Consider the following 25,491-nt stretch of genomic DNA (forward strand, 5'->3'; position numbering starts at 1 on the left):
CTATCCAGTATTATTCTATCCAGTATAATTCTATCCAGTATTATTCTATCCAGTATAATTCAATCTATAATCTTTCTATCCAGAATAATTCTATCCAGTATTATTCTATCCAGTATAATTCTATCCAGTATTATTCTATCCAGTATAATTCAATCTATAATCTTTCTATCCAGAATAATTCTACCCAGTATAATTCTATCCAGTATCATTCTATCCAGTATAATTCTATCCAGTATCATTCAATCCAGTATAATTCAATCTATAATCTTTCTATCCAGAATAATTCTATCCAGAATAATTCTATCCAGTATAGTTCTGTTGAGTATAATTATATCCAGAAGAATTCTATCTGGGCAGGGGCAAGGGTTACGATGAGGATTAGGGGTCAGGGGATATGTGTTTGATCTGTGACTGCTGCTAAATGAATTGTTTCATTGAGGACATTCTGTACAAATTTAATGAATCGGAATTCTCATCAATTGTTGCCCTTGCCGATACCCCTCGCCCATCCCCCAGCCACCTATCTCCTACCCCTTACCCCTGCCCCATACCCCTGCCCATACTCCCTACCCCTCAGTCCTGCCCCTGTCCATACACCTCGCTCCTGCCCATACCCCTGCCCCATACCCCTGCCCCATACCCCTGCCTCCTGCCCATTACCTCCTCGCCCTTACCCCTGCTCGTACCCGTTGCCCCCTGCCCCTGCCTCTACTCCTTGACCATAACCCCTCGCCTCTGCCCTCTGACCCCGGCAGTGCCCCCTGATCCTGGCAGTGCCCAGTGTCAATGGTGGTGCCCTCTAACCTTTTTCCTCCTCTGGGCACTGCTGGAGATCTTGTCTGGTGTGACCCCCAGGTCAGACAGAACCTTGGCGATGCCCCTCGCGTCCACCCCACAGTTCGGAGCCACGTTACTTTCACAGCGTCTGTGTACATTCACCTTACAGACTGAGAGAGAGACCATGGTTACATCACATGTTCATTCACCTTACAGACTGAGAGAGAGACCATGGTTACAGACTGAGAGAGAGACCATGGTTACTGACTGAGAGAGACCATGGTTACATCACATGTTTATTCACCTTACAGACTGAGAGAGACACCATGGTTACTGACTGAGAGAGACCATGGCTACTGACTGAGAGAGACCATGGTTACATCACATGTTTAGTCACCTTACAGACTGAGAGAGACACCATGGTTACTGACTGAGAGAGAGACCATGGTTACAGACTGAGAGAGAGACCATGGTTACTAACTGAGAGAGACCATGGTTACATCACATGTTTATTCACCTTACAGACTGAGAGAGAGACCATGGTTACTGACTGAGAGAGACCATGGTTACTAACTGAGAGAGACCATGGTTACATCACATGTTCATTCACCTTACAGACTGAGAGAGAGACCATGGCTACATCACATGTTTATTCACCTTACAGACTGAGAGAGAGACCATGGTTACATCACATGTTCATTCACCTTACAGACTGAGAGAGAGAGACCATTGTTACAGACTGAGAGAGACCATGGTTACTGACTGAGAGAGACCATGGTTACTAACTGAGAGAGACCATGGTTACTAACTGAGAGAGACCATGGTTACATCACATGTTCATTCACCTTACAGACTGAGAGAGAGACAATGGTTACTGACTGAGCGAGACCATGGTTACACCACATGTTCATTCACCTTACTGACTGAGAGAGACACCATGGTTACTGACTGAGAGAGACCATGGTTACATCACATGTTCATTCACCTTACAGACTGAGAGAGAGACAATGGTTACTGACTGAGCGAGACCATGGTTACACCACATGTTCATTCACCTTACTGACTGAGAGAGACACCATGGTTACTGACTGAGAGAGACCATGGTTACACCACATGTTCATTCACCTTACAGACTGAGAGAGACACCATGGTTACTGTCTGAGAGAGACCATGGTTACACCACATGTGCATTAACCTTACAGACTGAGAGAGAAACCATGGCTACTGACTGAGAGAGAGACCATGGTTACTGACTGAGAGAGAGACCATGGTTACTGACAGAGAGAGACCATGGTTACTGACTGAGAGAGAGACCATGGTTACTGACAGAGAGACCATGGTTACCTCACATATTAATTCACCTTACAGACTGAGAGAGAGACCATGGTTATAGACTGAGAGAGAGACCATGGTTACAGACTGAGAGAGACCATGGTTACTGACTATGAGAGACCATGGTTACCTCACATGTTCATTCACCTTACAGACTGAGAGAGAGACAATGGTTACAGACTGAGAGAGAGACCATGGTTACTCAATGAGAGAGGCCATGGTTACCTCACATGTTCATTCACCTTACAGACTGAGAGAGAGACCATGGTTACTGAATGAGAGAGACACATTGGTTACATCACATGTTCATTCACGTTACTGACTGAGAGAGAGACCATGGTTACTCAATGAGAGAGACCATGGTTACATCACATGTTCATTCACCTTACAGACTGAGAGAGAGACCATGGTTACATCACATGTTCATTCACCTTACAGACTGAGAGAGACCATGGTTACTGACTGAGAGATACCATGGTTACACCACATGTGCATTCACCTTACAGACTGAGAGAGAGACCATGGCTACTGACTGAGAGAGAGACCATGGCTACTGACTGAGAGAGAGACCATGGTTACTGACTGAGAGAGACCATGGTTACTGACTGAGAGAGACCATGGTTACCTCACATATTCATTCACCTTACAGACTGAGAGAGAGACCATGGTTACTGACTGAGAGAGACCATGGCTACTGACTGAGAGAGAGACCATGGTTACTGACTGAGAGAGACCATGGTTACTGACTGAGAGAGACCATGGTTACCTCACACTTTCATTCACCTTACAGACTGAGAGAGAGACCATGGTTACAGACTGAGAGAGAGACCATTGTTACTGACTGATAGAGAAACCATGGTTACAGACTATGAGAGACCATGGTTACCTCACATGTTCATTCACCTTACAGACTGAGAGAGAGACCATGGTTACAGACTGAGAGAGAGACCATGGTTACTGACTGAGAGAGAGAGAGAGACCATGGTTACCTCACATGTTCATTCAGCTTACAGACTGAGAGAGAGACCATGGTTACTGACTGAGAGAGACCATTGTTACTCACTGCGAGAGACCATGGTTACCTCACATGTTCATTCACCTTACAGACTGAGAGAGACATCATGGTTACTGACTGAGAGAGACCATTGTTACTCACTGCGAGAGACCATGGTTACTGACTGAGAGAGACCATGGTTACTGACTGAGAGAGACCATTGTTACTCACTGCGAGAGACCATGGTTACCTCACATGTTCATTCACCTTACAGACTGAGAGAGACACCATGGTTACAGACTGAGAGAGAGACCATGGTTACTGACTGAGAGAGACCATGGTTACTGACTGAGAGAGACCATGGTAACTGACTGAGAGAGACCATGGTTACCTCACATGTTCATTCACGTTACAGACTGAGAGAGAGACCATGGTTACATCACATGTTCATTCACCTTACAGACTGAGCGAGAGACCATGGTTACTGACTGAGAGAGACCATGGTTACCTCACATGTTCATTCACGTTACAGACTGAGAGAGAGACCATGGTTACCTCACACTTTCATTTACCTTACAGACTTAGAGAGAGACCATGGTTACACACTGAGAGAGAGACCATGGTTACAGACTGAGAGAGACCATGGTTACTGACTATGAGAGACCATGGTTACCTCACATGTTCATTCACCTTACAGACTGAGAGAGAGACAATGGTTACAGACTGAGAGAGAGACCATGGTTACTCAATGAGAGAGACCATGGTTACCTCACATGTTCATTCACCTTACAGACTGAGAGAGAGACCATGGTTACTGACTGAGAGAGACACCATGGTTAGAGACATGGTTTCAGACTGAGAAGGAGACTATGGTTACAGACTGAGAGAGAGGCCATGGTTACTGACTGAGAGAAACACCATGGTTACAGACTGAGAGAGACAACATGGTTTCAGACTGAGAAGGAGACCATGGTTACAGACTGAGAGAGAGGCCATGGTTACTGACTGAGAGAAACACCATGGTTACAGACTGAGAGAGACAACATGGTTACAGACTGAGAGAGAGACCATGGTTACAGACTGAGAGAGAGGCCATGGTTACTGACTGAGAGAAACACCATAGTTACAGACTGAGAGAGAGACCATGGTTACATCACATGTTCATTCACCTTACAGCCTGAGAGAGGGACCATGGTTACTGACTGAGAGAGACACCATGGTTACTGACTGAGAGAGAGACCATGGTTAAAGACTGAGAGACAGACCATGTTACAAACTGTGAGAGAGACCATGGTTAATGACTGAGAGAGACATGATTACTGACTGAGAGAGAGACCCTGAGAGAGACCATGGTTACAGACTGAGAGAGACATGTTACTGATTGAGAGATACCATGGTTACTGACTGAGAGACCATGGTTACTGACTGAGAGATAGACCATGGTTACTGACTGAGAGACCATGTTTACTAATTGAGAGAGACCATGGTTACTGACTGAGAGAGACACCATGGTTACTGACTGAGAGAGACACCATGGTTAAAGACTGAGAGAGAGACCATGGTTACTGACTGAGAGAGAGGCCATGGTTACTGACTGAGAGAAACACCATGGTTACAGACTGAGAGAGACAACATGGTTACAGACTGATAGAGAGACCATGGTTACAGACTGAGAGAGAGACCATGGTTACTGACTGAGAGAGAGACCATGGTTACATCACATGTTCATTCACCTTACAGCCTGAGAGAGGGACCATGGTTACTGACTGAGAGAGACACCATGGTTACAGACTGAGAGAGAGACCATGGTTAAAGACTGAGAGAGAGACCATGGTTACAAACTTTGAGAGAGACCATGGTTAATGACTGAGAGAGACCATGATTACTGACCTAGAGAGAGACCATGGTTACTGATTGAGAGAGACCATCGTTACTGACTGAGAGAGATACCATGGTGACTGACTGAGAGACCATGGTTACTGACTGAGAGATAGACCATGGTTACTGAGAGAGACCATGGTTACTGACTGAGAGAGTTACACCATGGTTACAGACTGAGAGAGAGACCATGGTTACATTGAGAGAGAGACCATGGTTACAGACTGAGAGAGAGACCATGGTTACTGACTGAGAGAGACCATGGTTACTGACTGAGAGAGAGACCATGGTAACGAGACTGAGAGAGACACCATGGTTACTGACTGAGAGAGAGACCATGGTTACCTCACATGTTCATTCACCTTACAGACTGAGAGATACACCATGGTTATAGACTGAGAGAGAGACCATGGTTACTGACTGAGAGACCATGGTTACTAATTGAGAGAGACCATGGTTACTGATTGAGAGAGACACCATGGTTACTGACTGAGAGAGACACCATGGTTACTGACTGAGAGAGACCATGGTTACATCACATGTTCATTCACCTTACAGACTGAGAGAGAGACAATGGTTACTGACTGAGCGAGACCATGGTTACACCACATGTTCATTCACCTTACTGACTGAGAGAGACACCATGGTTACTGACTGAGAGAGACCATGGTTACACCACATGTTCATTCACCTTACAGACTGAGAGAGACACCATGGTTACTGTCTGAGAGAGACCATGGTTACACCACATGTGCATTAACCTTACAGACTGAGAGAGAAACCATGGCTACTGACTGAGAGAGAGACCATGGTTACTGACTGAGAGAGAGACCATGGTTACTGACAGAGAGAGACCATGGTTACTGACTGAGAGAGAGACCATGGTTACTGACAGAGAGACCATGGTTACCTCACATATTAATTCACCTTACAGACTGAGAGAGAGACCATGGTTATAGACTGAGAGAGAGACCATGGTTACAGACTGAGAGAGACCATGGTTACTGACTGAGAGAGAGACCATGGTTACATGTTCATTCACCTTACAGACTGAGAGAGACCATGGTTACAGACTGACTGAGAGACCATGGGTTCACATGTTCATTCACTCAATGAGAGTTACTGACTGAGAGAGACCATGGTTACCTCACATGTTCATTCACCTTACAGACTGAGAGAGAGACCATGGTTACTGACTGAGAGAGACCATGGTTACATCACATGTTCATTCACGTTACTGACTGAGAGAGAGACCATGGTTACTGACTGAGAGAGACCATGGTTACATCACATGTTCATTCACCTTACAGACTGAGAGAGAGACCATGGTTACATCACATGTTCATTCACCTTACAGACTGAGAGAGACCATGGTTACTGACTGAGAGAGACCATGGTTACCTCACATGTTCATTCACCTTACAGACTGAGAGAGAGACCATGGTTACTGACTGAGAGAGAGACCATGGCTACTGACTGAGAGAGAGACCATGGTTACTGACTGAGAGAGACCATGGTTACCTCACATGTTCATTCACTACAGACTGAGAGAGACCATGGTTACTCACATATTCATTCACCTTACAGACTGAGAGAGAGACCATGGTTACTGACTGAGAGAGACCATGGTTACTGACTGAGAGAGACCATGGTTACAGACTGAGAGAGACCATGGTTACTGACTGAGAGAGACCATGGTTACCTCACACTTTCATTCACCTTACAGACTGAGAGAGAGACCATGGTTACAGACTAGAGAGAGACCATTGTTACTGACTGATAGAGAAACCATGGTTACAGACTATGAGAGACCATGGTTACCTCACATGTTCATTCACCTTACAGACTGAGAGAGAGACCATGGTTACAGACTGAGAGAGAGACCATGGTTACTGACTGAGAGAGACCATTGTTACTCACTGCGAGAGACCATGGTTACCTCACATGTTCATTCAGCTTACAGACTGAGAGAGAGACCATGGTTACTGACTGAGAGAGACCATTGTTACTCACTGCGAGAGACCATGGTTACCTCACATGTTCATTCACCTTACAGACTGAGAGAGACATCATGGTTACTGACTGAGAGAGACCATTGTTACTCACTGCGAGAGACCATGGTTACTGACTGAGAGAGACCATGGTTACTGACTGAGAGAGACCACAGTTACTGATTTAGAGAGACCATGGTTACCTCACATGTTCATTCACCTTACAGACTGAGAGAGACACCATGGTTACAGACTGAGAGAGAGACCATGGTTACTGACTGAGAGAGACCATGGTTACTGACTGAGAGAGACCATGGTAACTGACTGAGAGAGACCATGGTTACCTCACATGTTCATTCACGTTACAGACTGAGAGAGAGACCATGGTTACATCACATGTTCATTCACCTTACAGACTGAGCGAGAGACCATGGTTACTGACTGAGAGAGACCATGGTTACCTCACATGTTCATTCACGTTACAGACTGAGAGAGAGACCATGGTTACCTCACACTTTCATTTACCTTACAGACTTAGAGAGAGACCATGGTTACACACTGAGAGAGAGACCATGGTTACAGACTGAGAGAGACCATGGTTACTGACTGAGAGAGACCATGGTTACTCACTGTTCATTCATGGTTACAGACTGAGAGACCATGGTTACCTCACATGTTCATTCACCTTACAGACTGAGAGAGAGACAATGGTTACAGACTGAGAGAGAGACCATGGTTACTCAATGAGAGAGACCATGGTTACCTCACATGTTCATTCACCTTACAGACTGAGAGAGAGACCATGGTTACTGACTGAGAGAGACACCATGGTTAGAGACTGAGAGAGACAACATGGTTTCAGACTGAGAAGGAGACTATGGTTACAGACTGAGAGAGAGGCCATGGTTACTGACTGAGAGAAACACCATGGTTACAGACTGAGAGAGACAACATGGTTTCAGACTGAGAAGGAGACCATGGTTACAGACTGAGAGAGAGGCCATGGTTACTGACTGAGAGAAACACCATGGTTACAGACTGAGAGAGACAACATGGTTACAGACTGAGAGAGAGACCATGGTTACAGACTGAGAGAGAGGCCATGGTTACTGACTGAGAGAAACACCATAGTTACAGACTGAGAGAGAGACCATGGTTACATCACATGTTCATTCACCTTACAGCCTGAGAGAGGGACCATGGTTACTGACTGAGAGAGACACCATGGTTACAGACTGAGAGAGAGACCATGGTTAAAGACTGAGAGACAGACCATGGTTACAAACTGTGAGAGAGACCATGGTTAATGATTGAGAGAGACTATGATTACTGACCTAGAGAGAGACCATGGTTACTGATTGAGAGATACCATGGTTACTGACTGAGAGACCATGGTTACTGACTGAGAGATAGACCATGGTTACTGACTGAGAGACCATGTTTACTAATTGAGAGAGACCATGGTTACTGACTGAGAGAGACACCATGGTTACTGACTGAGAGAGACACCATGGTTAAAGACTGAGAGAGAGACCATGGTTACTGACTGAGAGAGAGGCCATGGTTACTGACTGAGAGAAACACCATGGTTACAGACTGAGAGAGACAACATGGTTACAGACTGATAGAGAGACCATGGTTACAGACTGAGAGAGAGACCATGGTTACTGACTGAGAGAGACCATGGACTGACTACAGAGAGAGAGACCATGGTTACATCACATGTTCATTCACCTTACAGCCTGAGAGAGGGACCATGGTTACTGACTGAGAGAGACACCATGGTTACAGACTGAGAGAGAGACCATGGTTAAAGACTGAGAGAGAGACCATGGTTACAAACTTTGAGAGAGACCATGGTTAATGACTGAGAGAGACCATGATTACTGACCTAGAGAGAGACCATGGTTACTGATTGAGAGAGACCATCGTTACTGACTGAGAGAGATACCATGGTGACTGACTGAGAGACCATGGTTACTGACTGAGAGATAGACCATGGTTACTGACTGAGAGACCATGGTTACTGACTGAGAGAGACACCATGGTTACAGACTGAGAGAGAGACCATGGTTAATGACTGAGAGAGAGACCATGGTTACTGAATGAGAGAGACCATGGTTACTGACAGAGAGAGACCATGGTTACTGACTGAGAGAGACACCATGGTTCGAGACTGAGAGAGACACCATGGTTACTGACTGAGAGAGAGACCATGGTTACCTCACATGTTCATGCACCTTACAGACTGAGAGATACACCATGGTTATAGACTGAGAGAGAGACCATGGTTACTGACTGAGAGACCATGGTTACAGACTGAGAGAGACCATGGTTACTGATTGAGAGAGACACCATGGTTACTGACTGAGAGAGACACCATGGTTACAGACTGAGAGAGAGACCATGGTTACTGACTGAGAGAGAGACCATGGTTACTGAATGAGAGAGACCATGGTTACTGACAGAGAGAGACCATGGTTATTGACTGAGAGCAACACCATGGTTACTGACTTAGAGAGAGACCATGGTTACTGACTGACTGAGAGACACCATGGTTAGAGACTGAGAGAGACACCATGGTTACTGACTGAGAGAGAGACCATGGTTACCTCACATGTTCATGCACCTTACAGACTGAGAGAGACACCATGGTTACAGACTGAGAGAGACACCATGGTTACAGACTGAGAGAGACCATGGTTATTGATTGAGAGAGAGACCATGGTTACAGACTGAGAGAGACCATGGTTACTGACTAAGAGAGGCCATGGTTACCTCACATGTTCATTCACCTTACAGACTGAGAGAGAGACCATGGTTACTGACTAAGAGAGACCATGGTTACCTCACATGTTTATTCACCTTACAGACTGAGAGAGAGACCATGGTTACTGACTGAGAGAGACCATGGTTACTAACTGAGAGAGACCACAGTTGCAGACTGAGAGATACCATGGTTACAGACTGAGAGAGACACCATGGTTACAGACTGAGAGAGAGACCATGGTTACAGACTGAGAGAGAGACCATGGTTACAGACTGAGAGAGACACCATGGTTATAGACTGAGAGAAACCATGGTTATGGACTGAGAGAGACCATGGTTACGGACTGAGAGAGAGACCATGGTTACAGACTGAGAGAGAGAGAGACCATGGTTACAGACTGAGAGAGACACCATGGTTATAGACTGAGAGAAACCATGGTTATGGACTGAGAGAGACCATGGTTACGGACTGAGAGAGAGACCATGGTTATAGACTGAGAGAGAGACCATGGTTACTGACTGAGAGAGACCATGGTTACTGGCTGAGAGATACCATGGTTACTGATTGAGAGAGAGACCATGGTTACAAACGGAGAGAGAGACCATGGTTAATGACTGAGAGAGAGACCATGGTTACTGAATGAGAGAGACCATGGTTACTGACAGAGAGAGACCATGGTTACTGACTGAGAGAGACACCATGGTTCGAGACTGAGAGAGAGACCATGGTTAATGACTGAGAGAGAGACCATGGTTACTGAATGAGAGAGACCATGGTTACTGACAGAGAGAGACCATGGTTACTGACTGAGAGAGACACCATGGTTCGAGACTGAGAGAGACACCATGGTTACTGACTGAGAGAGAGACCATGGTTACCTCACATGTTCATGCACCTTACAGACTGAGAGATACACCATGGTTATAGACTGAGAGAGAGACCATGGTTACTGACTGAGAGACCATGGTTACTAATTGAGAGAGACCATGGTTACTGATTGAGAGAGACACCATGGTTACTGACTGAGAGAGACACCATGGTTACAGACTGAGAGAGAGACCATGGTTACTGACTGAGAGAGAGACCATGGTTACTGAATGAGAGAGACCATGGTTACTGACAGAGAGAGACCATGGTTATTGACTGAGAGCAACACCATGGTTACTGACTTAGAGAGAGACCATGGTTACTGACTGAGAGAGACACCATGGTTAGAGACTGAGAGAGACACCATGGTTACTGACTGAGAGAGAGACCATGGTTACCTCACATGTTCATGCACCTTACAGACTGAGAGAGACACCATGGTTACAGACTGAGAGAGACACCATGGTTACAGACTGAGAGAGACCATGGTTATTGATTGAGAGAGAGAGACCATGGTTACAGACTGAGAGAGACCATGGTTACTGACTAAGAGAGGCCATGGTTACCTCACATGTTCATTCACCTTACAGACTGAGAGAGAGACCATGGTTACTGACTAAGAGAGACCATGGTTACCTCACATGTTTATTCACCTTACAGACTGAGAGAGAGACCATGGTTACTGACTGAGAGAGACCATGGTTACTAACTGAGAGAGACCACAGTTGCAGACTGAGAGATACCATGGTTACAGACTGAGAGAGACACCATGGTTACAGACTGAGAGAGAGACCATGGTTACAGACTGAGAGAGAGAGAGACCATGGTTACAGACTGAGAGAGACACCATGGTTATAGACTGAGAGAAACCATGGTTATGGACTGAGAGAGACCATGGTTACGGACTGAGAGAGAGACCATGGTTATAGACTGAGAGAGAGACCATGGTTACTGACTGAGAGAGACCATGGTTACTGACTGAGAGATACCATGGTTACTGATTGAGAGAGAGACCATGGTTACAAACGGAGAGAGAGACCATGGTTACTAACTGAGAGAGACCACAGTTGCAGACTGAGAGATACCATGGTTACAGACTGAGAGAGACACCATGGTTACAGACTGAGAGAGAGACCATGGTTACAGACTGAGAGAGAGAGAGACCATGGTTACAGACTGAGAGAGACACCATGGTTATAGACTGAGAGAAACCATGGTTATGGACTGAGAGAGACCATGGTTACGGACTGAGAGAGAGACCATGGTTATAGACTGAGAGAGAGACCATGGTTACTGACTGAGAGAGACCATGGTTACTGACTGAGAGATACCATGGTTACTGATTGAGAGAGAGACCATGGTTACAAACGGAGAGAGAGACCATGGTTAATGACTGAGAGAGAGACCATGGTTACTGAATGAGAGAGACCATGGTTACTGACAGAGAGAGACCATGGTTACTGACTGAGAGAGACACCATGGTTCGAGACTGAGAGAGAGAGCATGGTTAATGACTGACCTTACAGACTGAGAGAGAGACCATGGTTACTGAATGAGAGAGACCATGGTTACTGACAGAGAGAGACCATGGTTACTGACTGAGAGAGACACCATGGTTCGAGACTGAGAGAGACACCATGGTTACTGACTGAGAGAGAGACCATGGTTACCTCACATGTTCATGCACCTTACAGACTGAGAGATACACCATGGTTATAGACTGAGAGAGAGACCATGGTTACTGACTGAGAGACCATGGTTACTAATTGAGAGAGACCATGGTTACTGATTGAGAGAGACACCATGGTTACTGACTGAGAGACATGGAGAGAGACACCATGGTTACAGACTGAGAGAGAGACCATGGTTACTGACTGAGAGAGAGACCATGGTTGACTGAGAGCAAGACCAATGAGAGACCAGACCATGGTTCACCTGACAGAGAGAGACCATGGTTATTGATTGAGAGAGAGAGACCATGGTTACAGACTGAGAGAGACCATGGTTACTGACTAAGAGAGGCCATGGTTACCTCACATGTTCATTCACCTTACAGACTGAGAGAGAGACCATGGTTACTGACTAAGAGAGACCATGGTTACCTCACATGTTTATTCACCTTACAGACTGAGAGAGAGACCATGGTTACTGACTGAGAGAGACCATGGTTACTAACTGAGAGAGACCACAGTTGCAGACTGAGAGATACCATGGTTACAGACTGAGAGAGACACCATGGTTACAGACTGAGAGAGAGACCATGGTTACAGACTGAGAGAGAGAGAGACCATGGTTACAGACTGAGAGAGACACCATGGTTATAGACTGAGAGAAACCATGGTTATGGACTGAGAGAGACCATGGTTACGGACTGAGAGAGAGACCATGGTTACAGACTGAGAGAGAGAGAGACCATGGTTACAGACTGAGAGAGACACCATGGTTATAGACTGAGAGAAACCATGGTTATGGACTGAGAGAGACCATGGTTACGGACTGAGAGAGAGACCATGGTTATAGACTGAGAGAGAGACCATGGTTACTGACTGAGAGAGACCATGGTTACTGACTGAGAGATACCATGGTTACTGATTGAGAGAGAGACCATGGTTACAAACGGAGAGAGAGACCATGCTATTGGAGTGCATTCTTCTTGACCAGTACAAAATGTTGTGAGAATGTACTATGTATGTGCTTGTCTGTGTGTAGTGGTGCATTTGTTTGTATAACTCACTGTGTGTGTGTTTGTGTGTGTGTGTGTGCATGCGCCTGTGGGTATGTTTGCGCGTGTGTGCATGTGTGTGTGCTGGCGTACCTTTGCATTGCAGCCCTTGTCTGAGCAGGCCCCACAGTAGCGATCCACAGTGGTCACAGAAGGTTAGGACTTTGAAGTTGTGAATACCAAACTTATGAGGCATATTAACGCTGAACCGCTGGGATCCAACCTGCAGGGGGAGACAAAGAGCATTAGCGATCACACAGTCACACACTTAGATTGATTCACCTCATTATAACTAATATGTGGAGAGATGCCTACCTCCTCTGGTGTAGTGTCGTCTTTGTCTTTCTTCATCCCAGCACATTTTGTGATGATGAGCTCGTGGCAGCGCTTATGGACAACACACGTGCACACTAGGAGACAACAGACAACTAAGTCAATCACTTTCATTTCAACACGTGAGTTGAGTTATCTGTTAAGGCCCTATTACTTATAGAGCGATGGGAATACACATTGGTGTGCAGATAACTGTAACACAGACATAGATATGATGGTTACCTTGACACTGGTAACCCTGTTTCCCAATCACACCCCTGTTGAGAGAGAGAAATAGTCACTCAATAAAACATACAGTCAGATTCAGAGTGGAACAGTATTAAATTACGTGGAATTTTGTGGAATTGTAAATTATTACTTGGAATGAAGTGAATATATTTGGGCCGTCAAAGCTTTGTCACGTTCAACATGTATTTTTCTATGTTTTTGATTAGAAGTCACAATCTGGAATTGAAACAGCCTAACCCTGCTTTGCTGTAATGAATGGAAATTGAACCATTGAACAGCAGAAAGTTGAAGAGGTTCCTGAGCCATAGCAGTGAGTTGGGCCACCTCTATAGGTGCTGTCAATGTGGCTATGGGGAGGAGGGGGGCTAAAATAGCCGCAGCTGTGTGCTAACACTCCTTATCACCCCTGTCAGAGAAACAGGTCACATCATTGTCACTCTGTTACACTTACAAGGAGTAGAGGCAGCGTCTGACAATGCTACAGTATACTGCAGTCAGTTAGGGACTATCTGACAATGCAACAGTATACTGCAGTCAGTTAGGGACTATCTAACAATGCTACAGTATACTGCAGTCAGTTAGGGACTATCTGACAATGCTACAGTATACTGCAGTCAGTTAGGGACTATCTGACAATGCAACAGTATACTGCAGTCAGTTAGGGACTATCTGACAATGCTACAGTATACTGCAGTCAGTTAGGGACTATCTGACAATGCTACAGTATACTGCAGTCAGTTAGGGACTATCTGACAATGCTACAGTATACTGCAGTCAGTTAGGGACTATCTGACAATGCAACAGTATACTGCAGTCAGTTAGGGACTATCTAACAATGCTACAGTATACCACAGCCAGTTAGGGACTATCTGACAATGCTACAGTATACTGCAGTCAGTTAGGGACTATCTGACAATGCTACAGTATACTGCAGTCAGTTAGGGACTATCTGACAATGCTACAGTATACTGCAGCCAGTTAGGGACTATCTGACAATGCTACAGTATACTGCAGTCAGTTAGGGACTATCTAACAATGCTACAGTATACCACAGCCAGTTAGGGACTATCTGACAATGCTACAGTATACTGCAGCCAGTTAGGGACTATTTGACAATGCTACAGTATACTGCAGCCAGTTAGGGACTATCTGACAATGCTACAGTATACTGCAGTCAGTTAGGGACTATCTGACAATGCTACAGTATACTGCAGTCAGTTAGGGACTATCTGACAATGCTACAGTATACTGCAGCCAGTTAGGGACTATCTGACAATGCTACAGTATACTGCAGTCAGTTAGGGACTATCTAACAATGCTACAGTATACCACAGTCAGTTAAGGACTATCTAACAATGCTGCAGTATATACAGCCAGTTAGGGACTATCTGACAATGCTACAGTATACTGCAGTCAGTTAGGGACTATCTGACAATGCTACAGTATACCGCAGCCAGTTAGGGACTATCTAACAATGCTACAGTATACTGCAGTCAGTTAGGGACTATCTGACAATTCTACAGTATACCTGCAGCCAGTTAGGGACTATCTGACAATGCTACAGTATACTGCAGTCAGTTAGGGACTATCTGACAATGCTACAGTATACTGCAGCCAGTTGGGGACTATCTGACAATGCTACAGTATACCGCAGACAGTTAGGGACCAGCTAACAATGCTCCAGTATACCACAGCCAGTTAGGGACTATCTGACAATGCTACAGTATACTGCAGTCAGTTCGGGACTATCTGACAATGCTACAGTATACCGCAGTCAGTTCGGGACAATCTAACAATGCTACTGTATACTGCAGCCAGTTAGGGACTATCTGACAATGCTACTGTATACTGCAGCCAGTTAGGGACTATCTGACAATGCTACAGTATACTGCAGTCAGTTAGGGTCTATCTGACAATGCTACAGTATACTGCAGCCAGTTAGGGACTATCTGACAATGCTACAGTATACTGCAGTCAGTTAGGGTCTATCTGACAATGCTACAGTATACCACAGCCAGTTAGGGACTATCTGACAATGCTACAGTATACCACAGCCAGTTAGGGACTATCTGACAATGCTACAGTATACTGCAGCCAGTTAGGGACTATCTGACAATGCTACAGTATACCGCAGCCAGTTAGGGACTATCTAACAATGCTACAGTATACTGCAGTCAGTTAGGGACTATCTGACAATGCTACAGTATACTGCAGTCAGTTAGGGACTATCTAACAATGCTACAGTATACTGCAGCCAGTTAGGGACTATATCTGACAATGCTACAGTATACCACAGCCAGTTAGGGACTATCTGACAATGCTACAGTATACTGCAGTCAGTTAGGGACTATCTAACAATGCTACAGTATACCACAGCCAGTTAGGGACTATCTGACAATGCTACAGTATACTGCAGTCAGTTAGGGACTATCTGACAATGCTACTGTATACTGCAGCCAGTTAGGGACTATCTGACAATGCTACAGTATACTGCAGCCAGTTAGGGACTATTTGACAATGCTACAGTATACCGCAGTCAGTTAGGGACTATCTAACAATGCTACAGTATACCACAGCCAGTTAGGGACTATCTGACAATGCTACAGTATACTGCAGTCAGTTAGGGTCTATCTGACAATGCTACAGTATACTGCAGCCAGTTAGGGACTATCTGACAATGCTACAGTATACTGCAGTCAGTTAGGGTCTATCTGACAATGCTACAGTATACCACAGCCAGTTAGGGACTATCTGACAATGCTACAGTATACTGCAGCCAGTTGGGGACTATCTGACAATGCTACAGTATACCGCAGACAGTTAGGGACCAGCTAACAATGCTCCAGTATACCACAGCCAGTTAGGGACTATCTGACAATGCTACAGTATACTGCAGCCAGTTAGGGACTATTTGACAATGCTACAGTATACCACAGCCAGTTAGGGACTATCTGACAATGCTACAGTATACCACAGTCAGTTAGGGACTATCTGACAATGCTACAGTATACTGCAGTCAGTTAGGGTCTATCTGACAATGCTATAGTATACTGCAGTCAGTTCGGGACTATCTGACAATGCTACAGTATACCGCAGTCAGTTAGCGACTATCTAACAATGATACAGTGTACCACAGTCAGTTAAGGACTATCTAACATTTCTGCAGTATACTTCAGCCAGTTAGGGTCTATCTGACAATGCTACAGTATACCGCAGTCAGTTAGGGTCTATCTGACAATGCTACAGTATACCGCAGCCAGTTAGGGACTATCTAACAATGCTACAGTATACTGCAGTCAGTTAGGGTCTATCTGACAATTCTACAGTATACCATAGCCAGTTAGGGACTATCGGACAATGCTACAGTATACCGCAGTCAGTTAGGGTCTATCTGACAATGCTACAGTATACTGCAGCCAGTTGGGGACTATCTGACAATGCTACAGTATACCGCAGACAGTTAGGGACCAGCTAACAATGCTCCAGTATACCACAGCCAGTTAGGGACTATCTGACAATGCTACAGTATACCGCAGTCAGTTAGGGTCTATCTGACAATGCTACAGTATACTGCAGCCAGTTAGGGACTATTTGACCATGCTACAGTATACCACAGCCAGTTAGGGTCTATCTGACAATGCTACAGTATACTGCAGCCAGTTAGGGACCAGCTAACAATGCTACAGTATACCACAGTCAGTTAGGGACTATCTAACATTTCTGCACTATACTGCAGCCAGTTAGGGTCTATCTGACAATGCTACAGTATACCGCAGTCAGTTAGGGTCTATCTGACAATGCTATACTGCAGTCAGTTAGGGACTATCTGACAATGCTTCAGTATACTGCAGCCAGTTAGGGACTATTTGACCATGCTACAGTATACCACAGCCAGTTGGGTCCATCTGACAATGCTACAGTATACCGCAGTCAGTTCGGGACAATCTGACAATGCTACAGTATACTGCATTCAGTTCGGGACTATCTGACAATGCTACAGTATACCGCAGTCAGTTCGGGACAATCTAACAATGCTACTGTATACTGCAGCCAGTTAGGGACTATCTGACAATGCTACTGTATACTGCAGTCAGTTAGCGACTATCTAACAATGATACAGTATACCACAGTCAGTTAAGGCCTATCTAACATTTCTGCAGTATACCACAGCCAGTTAGGGACTATCTGACAATGCTACAGTATACTGCAGTCAGTTAGGGTCTATCTGACAATGCTACAGTATACCACAGCCAGTTAGGGACTATCTGACAATGCTACAGTATACCGCAGACAGTTAGGGACCAGCTAACAATGCTCCAGTATACCACAGCCAGTTAGGGAATATCTGACAATGCTACAGTATACCACAGCCAGTTAGGGACTATCTGACAATGCTACAGTATACCACAGACAGTTAGGGACTATCTGACAATGCTACAGTATACCGCAGCCAGTTAGGGACTATCTGACAATGCTACAGTATACTGCAGTCAGTTAGGGTCTATCTGACAATGCTACAGTATACCGCAGTCAGTTAGGGACAATTTAACAATGCTACAGTATACCACAGCCAGTTAGGGACTATCTGACAATGCTACAGTATACTGCAGTCAGTTAGGGTCCATCTGACAATGCTACAGTATACCGCAGTCAGTTCGGGACAATCTAACAATGCTACAGTATACAGCAGTCAGTTAGGGACCAGCTAACAATGCTACAGTATACCACAGTCAGTTAGGGACTATCTAACATTTCTGCAGTATACCACAGCCAGTTAGGGACTATCTGACAATGCTACAGTATACCGCAGCCAGTTAGGGACTATCTGACAATGCTACAGTATACTGCAGCCAGTTAGGGACTATCTGACAATGCTACAGTATACTGCAGCCAGTTAGGGACTATCTGACAATGCTACAGTATACCACAGTCAGTTAGGGACTATCTGACAATGCTACAGTATACTGCAGTCAGTTAGGGACTATCTGACAATGCTACAGTATACTGCAGTCAGTTAGGGACTATCTGACAATGCTACAGTATACTGCAGTCAGTTAGGGACTATCTGACAATGCTACAGTATACTGCAGCCAGTTAGGGACTATCTGACAATGCTACAGTATACTGCAGTCAGTTAGGGTCTATCTGACAATGCTACAGTATACCACAGCCAGTTAGGGAATATCTGACAATGCTACAGTATACCACAGTCAGTTAGGGTCTATCTGACAATGCTACAGTATACCGCAGTCAGTTCGGGACAATCTAACAATGCTACAGTATACTGCAGCCAGTTGGGGACTATCTGACAATGCTACAGTATACCGCAGACAGTTAGGGACCAGCTAACAATGCTCCAGTATACCACAGCCAGTTAGGGACTATCTGACAATGCTACAGTATACTGCAGCCAGTTAGGGACTATTTGACAATGCTACAGTATACCACAGCCAGTTAGGGACTATCTGACAATGCTACAGTATACCACAGTCAGTTAGGGACTATCTGACAATGCTACAGTATACCACAGCCAGTTAGGGACTATCTGACAATGCTACAGTATACCTGCAGTCAGTTAGGGACTATCTGACAATGCTACAGTATACTGCAGTCAGTTAGGGTCTATCTGACAATGCTACAGTATACCGCAGTCAGTTAGGGACCATCTAACAATGCTACAGTATACCACAGTCAGTTAGGGACTATCTAACATTTCTGCACTATACTGCAGCCAGTTAGGGTCTATCTGACAATGCTACAGTATACCGCAGTCAGTTAGGGTCTATCTGACAATGCTACAGTATACCGCAGCCAGTTAGGGACCATCTAACAATGCTACAGTATACCACAGTCAGTTAGGGACTATCTAACATTTCTGCACTATACTGCAGCCAGTTAGGGTCTATCTGACAATGCTACAGTATACCGCAGTCAGTTAGGGTCTATCTGACAATGCTACAGTATACTGCAGCCAGTTGGGGACTATCTGACAATGCTACAGTATACCGCAGACAGTTAGGGACCAGCTAACAATGCTCCAGTATACCACAGCCAGTTAGGGACTATCTGACAATGCTACAGTATACCGCAGTCAGTTAGGGTCTATCTGACAATGCTACAGTATACTGCAGCCAGTTAGGGACTATTTGACCATGCTACAGTATACCACAGCCAGTTAGGGACTATCTGACAATGCTACAGTATACTGCAGCCAGTTAGGGACTATCTGACAATGCTACAGTATACTGCAGCCAGTTAGGGACTATTTGACAATGCTACAGTATACCACAGCCAGTTAGGGACTATCTGACAATGCTACAGTATACCACAGTCAGTTAGGGACTATCTGACAATGCTACAGTATACTGCAGCCAGTTAGGGACTATTTGACAATGCTACAGTATACCACAGCCAGTTAGGGACTATCTGACAATGCTACAGTATACCGCAGCCAGTTAGGGACTATCTAACAATGCTACAGTATACCGCAGTCAGTTCGGGACTATCTAACAATGCTACAGTATACTGCAGTCAGTTCGGGACTATCTGACAATTCTACAGTATACCGCAGTCAGTTAGCGACTATCTAACAATGATACAGTATACCACAGTCAGTTAAGGCCTATCTAACATTTCTGCAGTATACCACAGCCAGTTAGGGACTATCTGACAATGCTACAGTATACTGCAGTCAGTTAGGGTCTATCTGACAATGCTACAGTATACCACAGCCAGTTAGGGACTATCTGACAATGCTACAGTATACCGCAGACAGTTAGGGACCATCTAACAATGCTCCAGTATACCACAGCCAGTTAGGGAATATCTGACAATGCTACAGTATACTACAGCCAGTTAGGGACTATCTGACAATGCTACAGTATACCGCAGACAGTTAGGGACCAGCTAACAATGCTCCAGTATACCACAGCCAGTTAGGGACTATCTGACAATGCTACAGTATACTGCAGTCAGTTAGGGTCTATCTGACAATGCTACAGTATACTGCAGCCAGTTAGGGACTATCTGACAATGCTACAGTATACTGTAGTCAGTTAGGGTCTATCTGACAATGCTACAGTATACCACAGCCAGTTAGGGAATATCTGACAATGCTACAGTATACTGCAGCCAGTTGGGGACTATCTGACAATGCTACAGTATACCGCAGACAGTTAGGGACCAGCTAACAATGCTCCAGTATACCACAGCCAGTTAGGGACTATCTGACAATGCTACAGTATACTGCAGCCAGTTAGAGACTATTTGACAATGCTACAGTATACCACAGCCAGTTAGGGACTATCTGACAATGCTACAGTATACCACAGTCAGTTAGGGACTATCTGACAATGCTACAGTATACTGCAGTCAGTTAGGGTCTATCTGACAATGCTATAGTATACTGCAGTCAGTTCGGGACTATCTGACAATGCTACAGTATACCGCAGTCAGTTAGCGACTATCTAACAATGATACAGTATACCACAGTCAGTTAAGGACTATCTAACATTTCTGCAGTATACTTCAGCCAGTTAGGGTCTATCTGACAATGCTACAGTATACCGCAGCCAGTTAGGGACTATCTAACAATGCTACAGTATACTGCAGTCAGTTAGGGTCTATCTGGCAATTCTACAGTATACCATAGCCAGTTAGGGACTATCGGACAATGCTACAGTATACCGCAGTCAGTTAGGGTCTATCTGACAATGCTACAGTATACTGCAGCCAGTTGGGGACTATCTGACAATGCTACAGTATACCGCAGACAGTTAGGGACCAGCTAACAATGCTCCAGTATACCACAGCCAGTTAGGGACTATCTGACAATGCTACAGTATACCGCAGTCAGTTAGGGACTATCTGACAATGCTACGGTATACTGCAGCCAGTTAGGGACTATTTGACCATGCTACAGTATACCACAGCCAGTTAGGGTCTATCTGACAATGCTACAGTATACTGCAGCCAGTTAGGGACTATTTGACCATGCTACAGTATACCACAGCCAGTTAGGGACTATCTGACAATGCTACAGTATACTGCAGCCAGTTAGGGACTATCTGACAATGCTACAGTATACTGCAGCCAGTTAGGGACTATTTGACAATGCTACAGTATACCACAGCCAGTTAGGGACTATCTGACAATGCTACAGTATACCACAGTCAGTTAGGGACTATCTGACAATGCTACAGTATACTGCAGCCAGTTAGGGACTATTTGACAATGCTACAGTATACCACAGCCAGTTAGGGACTATCTGACAATGCTACAGTATACCACAGTCAGTTAGGGACTATCTGACAATGCTACAGTATACTGCAGCCAGTTAGGGACTATCTGACAATGCTACAGTATACCGCAGTCAGTTCGGGACTATCTAACAATGCTACAGTATACTGCAGTCAGTTCGGGACTATCTGACAATTCTACAGTATACCGCAGTCAGTTAGCGACTATCTAACAATGATACAGTATACCACAGTCAGTTAAGGCCTATCTAACATTTCTGCAGTATACCACAGCCAGTTAGGGACTATCTGACAATGCTACAGTATACTGCAGTCAGTTAGGGTCTATCTGACAATGCTACAGTACACCACAGCCAGTTAGGGACTATCTGACAATGCTACAGTATACCGCAGACAGTTAGGGACCAGCTAACAATGCTCCAGTATACCACAGCCAGTTAGGGACTATCTGACAATGCTACAGTATACCGCAGTCAGTTAGGGTCTATCTGACAATGCTACAGTATACCACAGTCAGTTCGGGACAATCTAACAATGCTACAGTATACCACAGCCAGTTAGGGACTATCTGACAATGCTACAGTATACCGCAGTCAGTTAGGGTCTATCTGACAATGCTACAGTATACCGCAGTCAGTTCGGGACAATTTAACAATGCTACAGTATACCACAGCCAGTTAGGGACTATCTGACAATGCTACAGTATACTGCAGTCAGTTAGGGTCCATCTGACAATGCTACAGTATACCGCAGTCAGTTCGGGACAATCTAACAATGCTACAGTATACAGCAGTCAGTTAGGGACCAGCTAACAATGCTACAGTATACCACAGTCAGTTAGGGACCAGCTAACATTTCTGCAGCATACCACAGCCAGTTAGGGACTATCTGACAATGCTACAGTATACTGCAGTCAGTTAGGGTCTATCTGACAATGCTATAGTATACCACAGCCAGTTAGGGACTATCTGACAATGCTACAGTATACTGCAGCCAGTTAGGGTCTATCTGACAATGCTACAGTATACCGCAGTCAGTTAGGGTCTATCTGACAATGCTACAGGATACCGCAGCCAGTTAGGGACTATCTAACAATGCTACAGTATACTGCAGTCAGTTCGGGACTATATAACAATGCTACAGTATACTGCAGTCAGTTCGGGACTATCTGACAATGCTACAGTATACCGCAGTCAGTTAGCGACTATCTAACAATGATACAGTATACCACAGTCAGTTAAGGACTATCTAACATTTCTGCAGTATACCACAGCCAGTTAGGGACTATCTGACAATGCTACAGTATACTGCAGTGAGTTAGGGTCTATCTGACAATGCTACAGTATACCGCAGTCAGTTAGGGTCTATCTGACAATGCTACAGTATACCGCAGTCAGTTCGGGACAATCTAACGATGCTACAGTATACCGCAGTCAGTTCGGGACCAGCTAACAATGCTACAGTATACATACCGCAGCCAGTTAGGGACTATCTAACAAAGATACAGTATACCACAGTCAGTTAGGGACTATCTGACAATGCTACAGTATACTGCAGTCAGTTAGGGACTATCTAACAATGATACAGTATACCACAGCCAGTTAGGGACTATCTGACAATGCTACAGTATACCGCAGTCAGTTAGGGTCGATCTGACAATGCTACAGTATACCGCAGTCAGTTAGGGTCTATCTGACAATGCTACAGTATACCGCAGCCAGTTAGGGACTATCTAACAATGCTACAGTATACCGCAGTCAGTTCGGGACTATCTAACAATGCTACAGTATACTGCAGTCAGTTCGGGACTATCTGACAATTCTACAGTATACTGCAGTCAGTTAGCGACTATCTAACAATGATACAGTATACCACAGTCAGTTAAGGCCTATCTAACATTTCTGCAGTATACCACAGCCAGTTAGGGACTATCTGACAATGCTACAGTATACTGCAGTCAGTTAGGGTCTATCTGACAATGCTACAGTATACCACAGCCATTTAGGGACTATCTGACAATGCTACAGTATACTGCAGCCAGTTAGGGACTATCTGACAATGCTACAGTATACCGCAGACAGTTAGGGACCAGCTAACAATGCTCCAGTATACCACAGCCAGTTAGGGACTATCTGACAATGCTACAGTATACCGCAGTCAGTTAGGGTCTATCTGACAATGCTACAGTATACCACAGTCAGTTCGGGACAATCTAACAATGCTACAGTATAACACAGCCAGTTAGGGACTATCTGACAATGCTACAGTATACCGCAGTCAGTTAGGGACAATCTAACAATGCTACAGTATACAGCAGTCAGTTAGGGACCAGCTAACAATGCTACAGTATACCGCAGTCAGTTAGGGACCAGCTAACATTTCTGCAGTATACCACAGACAGTTACATTTACATTTACATTTAAGTCATTTAGCAGACGCTCTTATCCAGAGCGACTTACAAATTGGTGCATTCACCAGTTAGGGACTATCTGACAATGCTACAGTATACTGCAGTCAGTTAGGGTCTATCTGACAATGCTATAGTATACCACAGCCAGTTAGGGACTATCTGACAATGCTACAGTATACTGCAGCCAGTTAGGGTCTATCTGACAATGCTACAGTATACTGCAGTCAGTTAGGGTCTATCTGACAATGCTACAGTATACCACAGCCAGTTAGGGACTATCTGACAATGCTACAGTATACTGCAGCCAGTTAGGGTCTATCTGACAATGCTACAGTATACTGCAGTCAGTTAGGGTCTATCTGACAATGCTACAGTATACCACAGCCAGTTAGGGACTATCTGACAATGCTACAGTATACTGCAGCCAGTTAGGGACTATCTGACAATGCTACAGTATACTGCATTCAGTTAGGGTCTATCTGACAATGCTACAGTATACCACAGCCAGTTAGGGACTATCTGACAATGCCAGTATACCGCAGGAGGGTCTATCTGACAATGCTACAGTATACTGACAGCCAGTTCTAACAATGCTACAGTATACTGCAGCCAGTTGGGGACTATCTGACAATGCTACAGTATACCGCAGACAGTTAGGGACAAGCTAAAAATGCTACAGTATACTGCAGCCAGTTAGGGACTATCTGACAATGCTACAGTATACTGCAGTCAGTTAGGGACTATCTGACAATGCTACAGTATACCGCAGTCAGTTAGGGACTATGTAACAATGCTACAGTATACTGCAGTCGGTTAGGGACTATCTGACAATGCTACAGTATACCGCAGTCAGTTCGGGACTATCTAACAATGCTACAGTATACTGCAGTCAGTTCGGGACTATCTGACAATTCTACAGTATACTGCAGTC

At 44.9% G+C, this 25,491-nt stretch overlaps 1 protein-coding gene across 4 annotated transcripts in view; it reads right to left on the reverse strand.

Moving 5' to 3' along the window:
• The window catches only part of LOC118378942 (protein kinase C epsilon type), a 302,141-nt gene that overhangs the window by 85,159 nt on the left and 191,491 nt on the right, over positions 1 to 25,491 (reverse strand). For 3 of the 4 annotated variants that reach the window (XR_008071101.1, XM_052470873.1, XM_052470877.1), the window contains 4 exons: positions 13,887 to 13,921; positions 13,647 to 13,741; positions 13,425 to 13,554; positions 805 to 947 (listed from right to left, as the gene is read on the reverse strand). Coding sequence is in view for 3 of the 4 variants with exons in the window: in XM_052470873.1 (XP_052326833.1) it covers positions 805 to 947; positions 13,425 to 13,554; positions 13,647 to 13,741; positions 13,887 to 13,921 (403 nt within the window). In the remaining variant the exon portion in view is untranslated. The remainder of the gene's footprint in view (positions 1 to 804; positions 948 to 13,424; positions 13,555 to 13,646; positions 13,742 to 13,886; positions 13,922 to 25,491) is intronic. The other variant, XM_052470879.1, reaches the window with a different exon arrangement.

Source organism: Oncorhynchus keta, chromosome 2 (assembly GCF_023373465.1).
Source record: "Oncorhynchus keta strain PuntledgeMale-10-30-2019 chromosome 2, Oket_V2, whole genome shotgun sequence".
In the NCBI taxonomy this organism is placed as follows: Eukaryota; Metazoa; Chordata; class Actinopteri; order Salmoniformes; family Salmonidae; genus Oncorhynchus; species Oncorhynchus keta.